Source organism: Hippopotamus amphibius, chromosome 6, assembly GCF_030028045.1.
Source record: "Hippopotamus amphibius kiboko isolate mHipAmp2 chromosome 6, mHipAmp2.hap2, whole genome shotgun sequence".
Classification (NCBI taxonomy): domain Eukaryota; kingdom Metazoa; phylum Chordata; class Mammalia; order Artiodactyla; family Hippopotamidae; genus Hippopotamus; species Hippopotamus amphibius.
The window spans coordinates 19045664-19059722 of NC_080191.1; the positions used below are offsets into that span (position 1 = coordinate 19045664).

General features: G+C 40.1%; 1 protein-coding gene across 8 annotated transcripts in view; it reads right to left on the reverse strand.

Annotated features, from left to right (window-relative positions):
• Window positions 1-14059, reverse strand: part of KLHL32 (kelch like family member 32) — a 208090-nt gene that overhangs the window by 145374 nt on the left and 48657 nt on the right. For 6 of the 8 annotated variants that reach the window (XR_009054260.1, XM_057738460.1, XM_057738457.1 and 3 more), the window contains exon 3: window positions 12035-12215. Coding sequence is in view for 5 of the 8 variants with exons in the window: in XM_057738460.1 (XP_057594443.1) it covers window positions 12035-12215 (181 nt within the window). In the remaining 3 variants the exon portion in view is untranslated. Of the gene's footprint in view, window positions 1-12034; window positions 12216-14059 lie in introns of those variants that run through there. The other 2 variants (XM_057738464.1, XM_057738458.1) reach the window with 2 other exon arrangements.

Sequence of the window (14059 nt, forward strand, 5' to 3'; positions counted from 1 at the left end):
GGAGGTACCATAGTTTATGTAATCAGAAATCAAAGAGGAGATACTATAAATGATACCACAAAATATGAAGGATCATAAGAGACTATGATAAACAACTGCACACCAATGAATTGTATAAGCTAGAAGAAATGGATAAATTACTAGAAACACAGCCTACCAAGACTGAATTATGAAGTAGAATTTGAACTGACCAATAATGAACAAGGAGATTGAATCAGTAATCAAAAAACTTCCAACAAACAAAAGCCCAGGACCGATGGTTTCCCTGGTGAATTCTACCAAACATGTAAGGAGGAATTAATGCCAATTCTTCTCAAACTCTTCCAAAAACCTGAAGAGGAGGGAATACTCCCAAACTCATTTTATGAGGCAACTATTACCCTAACATCAAAGCCAAATAAGGACACTATAAGAAAAGAAAAATACAAGCCAATATCCCTGATCAATACAGACGCAAAATCCTCAACAAAATATTAGCAAATCAAATTCAACAGCACATTAAATGGATGATACACCATGATTAAGTGGGATTTATCCATGAAATGCAAGGATAGTTCACCATATGCAAATTAAATGTGATATATATCACATTAACAGAATGACAGATAAAAAATATATAACCATCTCAATTGATGCAGAGAAAGCATTTAACAAAATTCAACATCCTTTCATGACAAAAACTCTCAACATCCTAGAAGAAAACACAGGCAGTAAGCTGCTGGACATCAATTTTGGTGATAATTTTTTTTAATTTGACACCAAAAGCAAAGGCAACAAAAGCAAAAATAAACAAGTGGATCTACATCAAACTCAAAAGCTTCTGCATAGCAAAAGAAACCATCAACAAAATTAAAAGGCAAGATATGGAATGAGAGAAAATATCTGCAATCATATGTCTGATAAGGAGTTAATATGCAAACTAAATAAAGAACTCATACAACTCAACAGCAAAAAAAAATAATCTGAATAAAAAAATGGGCAGAAGATCTGAATAGACATTTTCCCAAAGAAGACATACATATGGCCAACAGGTACATGAAAAGGTGTCCAACATCACTAATCAACAGAGAAATGCAAACCAAAACCACAATGAGAAGTCATCTCACACCTAAGATTGCTATTATCAAAAAGATAAGAAATAAGTTTTGGTGAGGATGCAGAGAAAAGGGAAACCTTGTACTCTGTTGGTGGGAATGTAAATTGGTACAGCCACTATGGAAAACAGTACAGACATTCCTCAAAAAATTAAAAATAGAATACGATCCAGCAATCCCACTTTTGGATATATATTCAAAGGAAATGAAATCAGGATCTTGAAGAAATGTCTGAATGCACATGTTCATTGCAGCATTATTTACAATAGGCAAGGCATGGAAACAACCTAAATGTCTTTCTACTAATAAGTGGATAAAGATGATGTGGTACATATCCTGCAAGGAACAGTACTGACCTATGAGAAAGAAGGAAGTCCTGCCATTTGTGACTTGGATAAACCTTGATGGCATAATACTAAGTGAAATAAATCAGACAGAGAAAGACAAATACTGTATGACCTCAATTATAAGTGGAATCTTAAAAATTCAGAATCATAGAAACCAATCATAGAATGTTGGTTGCCAGGGGCTAAGGACTAGGGAGAATGAAGAGATATTGACCAAATGTTATAAACTTCCAGTTACAAGATGAATAAGTTCTGGGGATCTATTATACAGCATGGTGACTACAGTTAACAACACTGTACTATAGACTTAAAAGTTGCTAAGAGAGTAGATCTTAATAGTTACCACATACACACAATAAGGTAACTCTGTGAGGTGATAGATGTGTTAACTAACTTACTGTGGTAATCACCTCACAACATATATGTGTATCAAATCACCACATTATTACTTTAAACTTACACAATATTATATGACAATTAAATCTAAATAAAGCTGGATAAAAAATAAAAATAAAAATGGAATGGAATTATTAGCATAGACAGTTAACAAGCATTTCACAGACTGGCACTGGTCCACAGACCTCGAGTACCACTGACCGATATTTCAATACATCACCTCTAAGATTCTGGCTTCCTTTCCCACACTACTGAGACCAACTTCTTTAACAAAGGTGAATTTTTATGCATCCTCCTTGATCTTCTGCAGAATATGTTGATCTCTTGAAACTTTAATTCTGGCACTTTGATTAAAATGTACATGTTGGTTATCTTTATTTATCTTTGACTCTTCTTTTTTTGTCCCCTTGGCCATTTCCTCATTCTCTTTCTGACACCTGACTAACGGCATCCTTTAGGTTCTAACCACAGACAGTTTTTTTCTGCTCTCTCTTTTCCCTCTTGATGTGCAATCTCATATGTTCCCAAGGTCTATCTCAACCTTTATGTCTTGGGCAGAAGCTGAGTGGTGATGTCTTCTATACCCCTTGCAACATCGAACACAAATGTCTGCATATAGTTGATGCTCAGTAAATATCTACGGAATTGAGAAAGTAGTGATTCATGTGCATCATTTGGCACTATTATCAGCTACAGAGTTAATCTGTTCTTACCACATTAAGCAGTAATAAAGAAGCGCATTGATTTGTGAAGTAGTAACAGCTACTGTGTTAAAAATATGAAATAAAATAAATATTAAATGCTAAGAAAAACCTAAGAAAATTAAAATGGAAATGTTTAAAAATATTAAAAATAAAAAAGTTAGAGGTTAATTATTTCATAGTTGCACAGAGTGAATTAAATTTATCATCAGAAAAAGAATATGGCAGGGATAAAATAGTCCTAATATTGGATTTTTACCTTTTCCTATTGCCAAGAGTTCTTTACTCCAAAATTCAATCAAATGCAGTGAAAACAGATGACTACAACCTGAAAATAAATTATTTCCTTGATGGTCAAAACGCAAACAAAAAAGGAAATGTACATTTTAAAAGCATCTTATATCTGAATCACTTTCCGATATGCTTCTTAATCTGCCCAGTAGAATCTGCCCATTAGTCTTTTCAAACTTCCTAAAGAGTTCCACCGCCAACCCCAGGGTCTTGACAATATCTTCAATACTAGTAAAACCTCAGCCTCTAGCCATAGTTTTTAATTCCTAACAGACACTGCTCTATTTTTTAATTATTTCTATAAGCAGATATAACATTGAATGTTAAAAAATAAGTATTCATTTGATGGAAAACAATAATCAGTCTACCATACAATGCATACGTCATATGTGCTATGAGAATGATACTCTGGTGCCTCTGTGACTGACACACAAAATGCAGAAGTTAGGGAAAGGAAAGAACACAGCAGTGTGCAAATGTGCAAGAACTAACAAGGCTGCTGTTTAAGCATAAACACCCAATAACCACAGAACTCAGTAGTGCTCATCTGGCCTCAAGCAAAGTAATTAATCACAGGACAGGCCCGTGTAAAACTGACTATGGGAAATATTGAACACCATGGGATTTAATTTTAGTGATACTCAGGCACCAATGAAATAACTGCAGAGTAATGCTTTGCTCTTTAGGACAGTAGTAGATATGTATTATGCTTACAGTAACCATCAAAAAGATAAACTAAAAATAATGACTATATGTACTGAAGGGTTTGAGGGTTACTTTACTATTGGTTTTATTCATTTTTTTCTGAAAAGGAGGTTAGTTTTAAGTCACCCCCAGCTAACGTTTACTTTTGGAGGACTGTACTAATCAGCTTGTGACAACAGTCCTGTGGATCAAAAGAGCGAATCCTCATTATAGCATCGAGCCCAGCGACTGCTCAGAAGGTCCCCAGAAGAAAGCCGTGGCAGGGCGACTGAACAAAAGACAAAAACGGACTAGTCCTTCAATATTTACATAGATAGCCTTTGACAGTATTCCATGTACATTTATTTTTAGTCTTAATTTTATTTGTTTAAGCAAAAAGATAGTTTACTGGAAGCATATTGGGAGCTCACAGAATCAATGAAGGCTCAGGAACAGGCAGGGAAAAAAGGCAGGAAGCTGCAGGCTCGACAGCTGGAAGCAAAATAACTGTCAACGGTGCGCTGCTGTTTATCCTCAATGTGATAAACACAGTATGTCTTATACATGATTTCTGAAAATCAGAAATGTTCATGAAGCGTGTCTAAAATCACTAAATAAGAGACAGCACGAACCCAACAATGATCTCACTTATATGTTTTAATGCCAGCAGTGCTATTACCTTCAAGTCTTTATAGGAAACTTGCTTAAGAAATAAGAGGAACTAATGTGTAAAACAGTGCAGACAACGGGTGTCCTAAGGGAGAGCATTCCGAGGAGGAGATGGGGAGGCCTCAGCCACATGGCGAAGCAGCAAACCGTTCCAGCCAGATGCAGCAGGGGAGAATGAACACTGAGGGTCTGTGGGGCCCCAGGCACTGCAGTGTGTGCTGGGGATGCAAGGACCAGAAGAGAAAAAAAGGCACCGGCTCCGCCCCTCAAGGGGAAAGTGAGGTCCTCACACTCAGCCTTCCCCGCCTGCTCCCTCAATGGTACAGCTTCCTTCGAAATGCCTTGCAGCCGCTCTTTTCCCAATACCGTCCACACCTCAGATATGCGGGAGTGTGAGCACTCCCTGCTCCCACCAGCCAGGAGCTCCCTCATTCCTAAATCGTTCCTCTCGGTCACCATCCACGCCCTGTCCTGTGTGTTCTACCTACTACCAGCCGCCCATTCTCCCTCCCCTACAGCACTCCTCAGACACACCCTGTCTCTCCCGCCTTAGGTCAGGCCTCTGTCAGCTCTTACTGAACCTCTTCCATGCCCCTAAAGTAACTTATTTAACATCAAGTCTCCATTTCCTTACTTTTAAAATGGAGATGGAGATGATGATACTCAGTAATAATACCATCCGTTTTACAGGTTCTTTAGAAAACGAAATGAATTAATACACATAAAGCACTTAAAATAAGTATCTGTAGCACAGTAAATACTCAAAGAGTGGTAGTTATTGACAGAGACTGCCAGAGAGAGGAAGAGAGAGAAAAACAAGGTTCAAGCCCTCCGACACCACCCAAACCGTTCATATAATTACACTACACTACAGTTATTTGTTCACCTGTGTCTCCTACCAGACCATGAATTCTTTCTGCATCTAGAAAATAGCAGGTATGTAGCAAACGCTTACTGAATTTGAAAAAGAACATTTGTTTGTAATTATATATTATATACTCGTTTAATAGCCTTTAAGGTCATTTTAATCAAATAGGGACTGGAAAGTGTGCTTATAAAAATACAGGGAACACAGATTATTTTTTACTATTATCATGGGCTTTAGTTTCTTCTCTCAAAACTAAAAATTACATAGGCAGAGCACACTGAGACTCTAATGGAAAATGATGCTCAAATATTTAACTCTCCAAAATGTCATATTTGAATCACTTTACCATCACATATGCAAAGCTATGTTAAACAGTCAAGACGTCTGCTTTCTTGGCCAGAAAGTGTAGGCATTCATGGATACTGAAGCTGGAGACAGCAAATGCTAAACAACAGCCTCCAGAAGCTACAGGGTGGCCCACGGCCCAGGGCTGCCACAGGGAAGAGGGCAAGAGGCGGACTCATCCCCATTTCTCACATACACTCTGATCATAAGGCCTGTAATTTCTCCTGCTACCTCTGAGTCAATACTTCTTCATTCAGTTCTGTTCAGTTGGATGGACTTCACTCGTCCTCAGCTAGTCACAGTCACTCTCAGAGAGGTCACTGGTGAAAGGGACTGTAGCACATGACACATAATCTTCAATTCCTTTTTAAAAAAAATCTCCAGCTTTATTGAGATATAATAGACACATCACATTGTGTAAGTTTAAGGTATACAATGTGATGATTTGTTACACATATATATTGTGAAATGACTGCCACAATAAGGTTAGTTGCCACATCATCGCTTTACATAGTTATCTTTTCTGGTGTATGTATGTACTAAGAACTTCTAAGAGCTACTCTTTTAGCAACTTTCAAGTCTACAACACAGTACTGTTAACCAAAGTCACCCTGCTGCACATTAGAGTCCCCAGAACCTGCTCATCTTATAACTGCAAGTTTGTGCCCTTTGCCAACATCTCCCCGTTTCACCTACTCCCCAGCCCCGGGCAACCACCATGCTATTCTGTTTCTGCAAGTAAGATCATACAATATTTGTCTTTCTCTGTCTGACTTATTTCACTTAGCATGATGTTATCATGGTTCATCTGTGTTGTTGCAAATGGCAGGATTTCCCTCCTTCTTGTGGGTAAATAATATTCCATGACACACACGCAGACACATACACCACATATTCTTTATCCACTCATCCACGGACAGGCACTTGTTTCCATATCTCGGCTATTATGAATAACACTGCCATGAACATGGGAGTGCAGATGTCTCTTTGAGATCCTGATTTCATTTCCTTTTAATATATACCCAGATGTGGAATTGCTGGATCATATGGTAGTTCTGTTTTTAATTTTTTTTGAGAAACCATAATGTTTCCCATAGTGGCTGTACCAATTCACATTTCCACCAACAGTGTACAAGGGTTTCCTTTTCTCTGCATTGCCACCATTGTTTATCTCCTGTTTTGGTAACAGCCATCCTAGCAGGTGTGAGGTGATTTCTCCGTGAGGTTTTCCCTGATAGTGATGCTGAGCACGTCCCTGTTCACGCTCGGACGTCTGTTGGCCAGTTGTGTATCTTCTTTGGAAAAATGTCTATTAACATCCTTCACCTAATTTTTAATCATAGTATTTGGTTTTTTGCTATTAAGTTGTATACGTTCCTTACATATTTTGGATATTAACTCATTATCAGATACTGTATAAGATTTGCAAACATCTCCTACTCTGTAAGTTGCCCTTTCATTCTGTTGATCTTTAATTTCTTGAGGGAGATAAGCTACAGTTTTGAGGATTCAGAAAAGAGGGACGCTCCATATGAATTTAGAGAGGTGGCAGAGGGTGGACAGGATAAGGCTTTGTGGAGGACCTCACACCTGTTGGCTGTGAGAAACCTTGGAAGATGGATACGGTAGACTAAGAGGTGAGCAGGAAGCTAAGGTAGAAGGAATGGTCATTAGCAAGGCTGAGAGGTGGAAAGGCCCTCAGCTGGAATAGAGTGTTTGGAGAACAGTTATGGCTACAAGATCAAATGAACAGACGGGAGAACATAGGTGAGGGTGAATGATACTGACACAGCATGAAGGCCACTCCAGGGGTCTGGCAGCGAGGAGCCCTAGAGGACCTGAGCAGGGGAGTGAAAGTTAATCACACAGCCGTCCGCACAACGGTTTGCCAAGGGACAACCAAAGGAGGAGAAAGCTAAATGGCTACTAGACTGTTCTAAACAAGAAGGAAGGGGGTGTCAGATTCAGAAAATAACACAATGAGAAAGGATGAAACCAAAATGCTATTCTGACCCATCAAAAGGTGAGGGAGTCTGCAACCACGTGAGCCCAAAGATGAGCAGTGTTCTTTTCTCATAAATGGCCAGACGGAGCATGACCAGGGATCCCCAGTTAGCCCAAGGAGGGAAATAGATAACGTTTACTGAAGGTCTGCTGTGTATCAGATGTAGCACTTAGTGCGCTATATACCTCATCTCATTCGAATCTCTGAATCAATCTATCCTGAGAGTTATGGTCTGTGATCACCAATTTACAGATAAAAAAACATAGGTCCACAGCAGTCAGATGACTTGCCAATGCTCAAAGAATAAACAGTGACGGGGGTGAATAACCCAACAGATAATAATTAGAACAGCATCCTCCACTATTTGCCAGGGACTGTGTGAAACAATGGCGAGCAGGTCCCTCCCGCTGTGTTCAAACTCAGATCTGACTCCTGAGCTCTTGCCTTTCTTCCTTCCACTGCTGCTTTCCTCTTATAAAAGAAGCCCCTGGTCTGACACAGCCATAGCTTTTGACTAATGCTGTGCTGATATGAAGCCTAAATTTAATTTTTTTTTTAAATCATTTCTACTTGGCTGAAGAATATGTTTTCACCCTTTCATTTAAAATGCTGATGATCACAAGAAGCCACAGTACTTTGTGGCTCGTTTTTCATATTTCGCTCAAGAAAAGCTGACATCATCCAGGAGATCGATGTAAAGGAACAGTTCACATCAAAATTTGGGCCTTCTCCTCATTCTTGCCATCCCACATTTCCTGAATCAGAACAATTAGCTTAGCTTCAAAATAATCTGCCAGATATCAGAATACAGAGTACAAAAATCTATTTAGGTCACAGTATCTAATTAATTTGAACAGATCACACTAGAGAGAAAAATCCATGAATAATTTGCACGTTTTTATATGCAAGCTGTTAAACATTGAAATATACATGGAATTCTCTGAGAATTAGAAAACATTTCTTCATCTACTTGGTAAATACTTACTGAGTACTTACTAAGCCTGAGGCAACAGTACAAGTGTTGGGAGAGATATAGAAATTACCAAGACAGGATACCATTTCTAGGTGTTTCGGTGTGGTAGAGCATAAGACACAGGGAGGACAGACTTAATTCCACTTTAAGGCACATGGCTGTTGGAAGACAGTTCTCCATGGGTCACTCACACTTCTGCATGTACTGTGAGTGAGGCACTAACGGTCCTTGTTCTGGACTCTCTTTCCAAGGATGTTTCTACAGCAAATGGCCTTGGATGACAGAGTGGCATCTCTCTTCAGAGCAAAGAGCAGTTTGCTTACCATCCTGAGAGAGAGAGAATCTCTCTGCAGAGCAAAGAACAGGCATGCTTATTGTCCAGTATAGTAATATTTTCCTCCAGAGCAAAGGACAGTCATGTTTCCTAACCATTTATAAAAGACTCGGGTTCCCTAAGCTTAATGATCCTCTCCTATAATGCAACCCACTTTGCGTGACTTAAGAGTTTCTTGTCTTCCAGCAGCATCTCTGAACCTGTGATAGACTAACTTGCTGGTTTCCAACTTAGATAAATCACAGATCCTTGACAGTTCTTGAAAGTGGTAGGTTGCAGAAATGGTAACAAATTCTTCCCCTGCCTGCATCCATGTCCTTTAGAATTCCCACTGACACTGAATCAGCTTGGCCATGTGACTTGCTTGACCAATGGGACCTTAGTAAACAGGACACAAACAGGAGCTTGAAAAGCACCTGTGCATTGAAGCTAGCCCACTTGCTGTTTTTAGAATTCAGTTGTCAAGTGCAAAATCCCAGGCTAGTTTGTTCATGAGAAATACATGCCCAGTGTCCCTGACAACCCCAGCCATGAGCCTACCCATCACCAGACATGTGAACAAGGCCAATCAGGTCGTCCAGCCTCCAGCCAACTCTCCAGTTAATCGGTAATGTGAGAACGAAACCAGCACAGATCAGGGAAGCTGGCAGACCAGAGGAACTATCCAGCTTCTAGGTTTTGGGGTGGTTTGTTATGCAACAAAAGCTAACAAAGATACAGGGTACAAGGCAAAAATAACTTCCAGTATAATAACTATATTACAAGTTTCATAAGGTTCAATCTACATCTGGTTAAATATTATACAACTATGGCACTTAGCATAGTGCCTAGAAAGGAGTTACGTGCCAACGGTTCCAACTTGTCTTGGTTTCTCCATCTGAACAACCAACACGCAAGTCACTGAAATTTCACCTCACAAGCAGGTCATGAGATCGAAGGAACTGTGTATGAATCCAGCAGGTCATATGGTTAAGTGGAAAAAGCACAACTTGGTACTGAAGGAGACAGGTGCTCTGGTGTGTGAAAATCAGCTCTCCTACTTAATACCTGGCACTCCTTGGCAAGTTACTTAAACATATTGCACTTTAGTTTCCTTATCTACATAATGGGAATAATAAAGCTTTCTTCATAAACTTTGTAACATCGGTATTTTAAAGGAGGCACTCTGTGCATGGCCCGTCAGAGTAAGAGGGGCATTGTAGCAAAAGAGATGAAAAACTTGCAATAGCAGCAAACACTGTTAAATGCCAGCAACAGGTGAAATGCTCCTTGGTGCTTACATACATGCACTCACGTGCACATTCTCTCTCTCATATACAGGCGTGCACAAAATCAAGCCCCAAATTACATTCAAAATCCAACCCACAGAGACCTAGGAGGAGAGAAGCTAAGCACCAAAAGGGCTATATTATGGTCCACAAGAAGACAAAACTGTATTATATAATGTGCATAAGTTATATATATAACAACCCAAAGTATGATGTTTCAAAAGCCCTCCAAGTAATACAAGCTTTATGGAAGATTAATGCCTGGCAATGTGAGAGTGTATCAAATGGACATTAAACTAATGAAACTAGAAGGTCCCTTTACAGATACGCTGCTTCATTTCTGCAGTTTAGAATTAAATCCCTACTTTTAATTTTAGATAGATATTTTAAGCAATTACCTCTTTATCCTCTACATTACTAGGTTTCATCACTTTAAAACTTTTTGTTTATTTATTTATTTATTTATTCTTGGCAGCATTGGGTCTTTGTTGCTGTGTGTAGGATTTCTCTAGTTGCAGCAAGCAGGGGCTAATCTTCATTGAGATACACGGGCTTCTCATTGCAGGGGCTTCTCTTGTTGTGGAGCATCTTTAGACTTGCAGGCTCAGTAGCTGTGGCTTGTGGGTTCTAGCGTAGACTCAGCAGTTCTGGTGCATGGGCTTAGTTGCTCCACAGCATGTGGGATCTTCCTGGACCAGGGATCGAACCCATGTCCCCCACATTGGCAGCCGGATTCTTAACCACTGTGCCACTTTAGGGAAGTCTCTAATACACTTTTTAAAAAAGAAATCTTTCTTTTATGATTTGGTATCTTTGAAAATTCCCTTTAACTGTTAGTTGGCAATTGAGTACAGTTGGCATTTTCTCTTACACATCAAAATGCAAGATTACTATTGAAATCAAACCAAAAAATTGCCCCAGGCTGGAGTTGGTTTCTGCATCATTTTGAGACTTTGGTAAGAAAAAATTTTAACTCACAATTAAATTTATATTTTAATTTATATAGAGATTATATGCTATTATGTTCTGAAATTATTACCTAATCACTAGTTAACTGAAATAACATTGAAAAAATTAAATAACAAATAAATAATGCATATTCAGAAATTATCATTTCAAAAAAATCTGGTTAATAATTGTCACGATTTTCTTTCTTACATCCGCATAAGGGGTAGAACAGGGCGCTGGTTAAGACTCAGACATGGATTTCAGTTGCAGATCTGTCACTTCAGAACTTTGTGACTTACTACTTAACCTCTGAGTTACCTCAAATGACTTAACCTCTGAGATTCAGTTTCCTTAACGTAAAATAGTGATTTTTATAGTATGTATATGTGTTTATAAAATAGTTTGTTGTGAAGATTAAATGAGATACACATATAAAGTCCTTTGTCCACCACCTGAATCACAGGAAATACTAAATAAATGACATTAAATTTAGCTATAACCACACTATACACTTATCTTCAAAACAACAACAACAAACACAAAAGCACATATCATTAGCCACTGGAAATCAAACTCCAAAGTTCTACTAAACAAGACATGTCTTCAGCCAAACGGACACCCACAAGTCAACCATAAATATCCTTTAGGTCAATTCCATCTCTGTCCCTGGAGCAGAGAGATGGAAAGCGCTAAGACAAGAACATCCATAGAAAAGAAACAAACAGAAACAGTACCTATATTTAGGGCCTTTTTAAGAAATAAATTGTCCTTCTGATCCTGAATGCAGAAACATCCTGTCCCCAGCCTGCATCCCTGCTACGGTGCACTACAATGCCACACTTTCTTATGGTGATAAAGTGTCAGATGCCCCTCGGCTCAGATGCAAAGGAGAAGTCTGCTCTCCACTGAAGAGACATCCAAGCGTCCAGCCCAGGGAGGATCCCAAAGGGGCCCCAATCTCAGCCTGACCAGGAAAGCCCCCCAACATTCACAACTCTGGGGACGATTACCTCATTGGCTGATGACTGTGTGACAGTTTAGGAAAACTGTCACCCTCTGCTTATCAATATCTTAACAGAAACAGAGAAACAAAGAAACTACCTTGACTTACCCGGAAATAGTCGCTGCAGGCAGCTAGGACTGCCTTGTGAGCGTGGAATTTCTGCTCCTCAGCAATCAGGGTGACATCGCAGAGGATGCCGTCACTTCTCTGCTGATTCAGTGCTGCCAGGACGCTATGGTTGTGAGATTCCGAGTGGCAGAGCCGCTGGCCTGTCAGCATTTCTTGAATACTGTGAGGAGAGCGATCAAGTCAGTGTTCTTCCCCTCAGCAGCCGGCTGCCCCCACGCTCCCCCCCCCACCTTCAACAGCCACTCGGGGAGTGTGGATTCCAGTGCCTACACTAGTGTGACCTTCCTAGTCCCCCATTTCCTTTCTCGCCACCATCCTCTTGCTTTCTTTTTCTCTAATTCTCTCTTCTCACCCCCACAGGATCCCTTTCTCTTTCCTGCCAGTCTCTCTCTTTCAGAATTTGTGTTTCCTGGGTGTCCATCCACGTCTGTGTATTGGCCCATGTCTGCAGGCCTGTGAGCCTCTGCTTCTGGGCCCCTGTCCCCTTGATATGTGCGCATCTCTCAGTGCAAATCTTTCTCTGGATGTGTGTCTGGCTGTGTGTACAGGTGTGTGTGACTCCTTCCACTCTGGGACGCCCTCCCAGCTCTCTGATTCCTTTGCTAGCTTCGTACCCCCTGTGTGGGGTTAGCACAAGCTCCGAACCGGGCATGCACTGATCCAGCACAGAACCCACTGCGGGACTCACCAGAGACACAAGAAGTTACCAAGTCTCCCCACAAGACACAATACTCCATTAATAAATAAAATGAAGCTGAGCAAATGTTAGTTAGGGGGGAAAAAGGCTGGTGGTGACCATCTCATGTAAAAGGCTATTAATTGAACCATAGTGGCTTATTATTAAACTTAGGAAATTAGGCATCACCGGGAGAACATCAAAAGAAATGCCATTGTAAAGGAAAAATTTAAGGCTGAAAGTAAAATATATCTATATTATTAGCCTGCAATGTCTATGTGTGATCATTGTAACGAGACTTATGAATGACTATGCAATCTATTTCCTGCCCTATTTTGTGAAATTGCTAAACGTATCCATTGTGAAACTTACCCCTTCACTCCCTGCCCCAACCTAAAATATTCAACCCCTGTCCTTTTAAAACTCCTGGATGAAACCCCAGATCTCCCTAAAATAGTGTAGAAGTAATGCTATGAATACCAAGCTGAATTTATTGATAGTTATGAAGAATTCCAGCTTAGATACATGAAAATCTCCACGGCACTCTAGAATCTCAGAACCGGCACTGGGCTAAGACAAGAGAGCTGCACTGTCATAAGCTACTCCCAGAATGGGAGCAAGGGCCATCAAGCTCTACTTCTGGCCTGTGGACTCTCCTTGAAGCTAAGTAAAGATGCCATAAGGATGAGAGAGTATTGACGGTCTCTCCCATCCTGACAACTCCCGCATCCAGTGCCTCTTTCTGAGTGTGAAAGAGCCGCTCAGGGGAGCCGGGGGTCGCCACCAGCCTAGCCTGCATGGATGGTTCATCTAACAGGCCTGTGCCAGCCTGTGGTGCCAGCTGGCTGGTAAATTACAGTTTAGCATAAATCACCTTAAAGGAAACCAAAGGCTTCCCATGAAATGCCAGCTTGCAGCCAGTAAGCTTTATTGGACATTTTTGACTGGGGAGCTTCAGAAATGTCAGAACTATTGAAAGAAAAAGAAAATTTGACAGGAGGTGATGATATAGTAAGTTCTCGTGGGAAGGTAGGAGGATTATTTTCAGTTGAAATGTAGCAGTGAGTTTTGAAATGGTTACTGTCATCGAATATTCATCTAGAGGCTCTAGCAAGAGGCAGACTTTTAAAGTCAGTAATTGAAAACCATGCTCAGAAGCATAAATAACACTTATACAAATTGCTATGCAAAGGCTAGAATGGAGATTAAGTAGCATAGCTCAAAGGAATGAGGGAATAGAATAGTAAAAGAAATATTCTATCAGCTAAGTAACCTTTAGAATAGTCTTTGAAAAATCCTTCCTAAAAGGATGACATTTTTATATATTT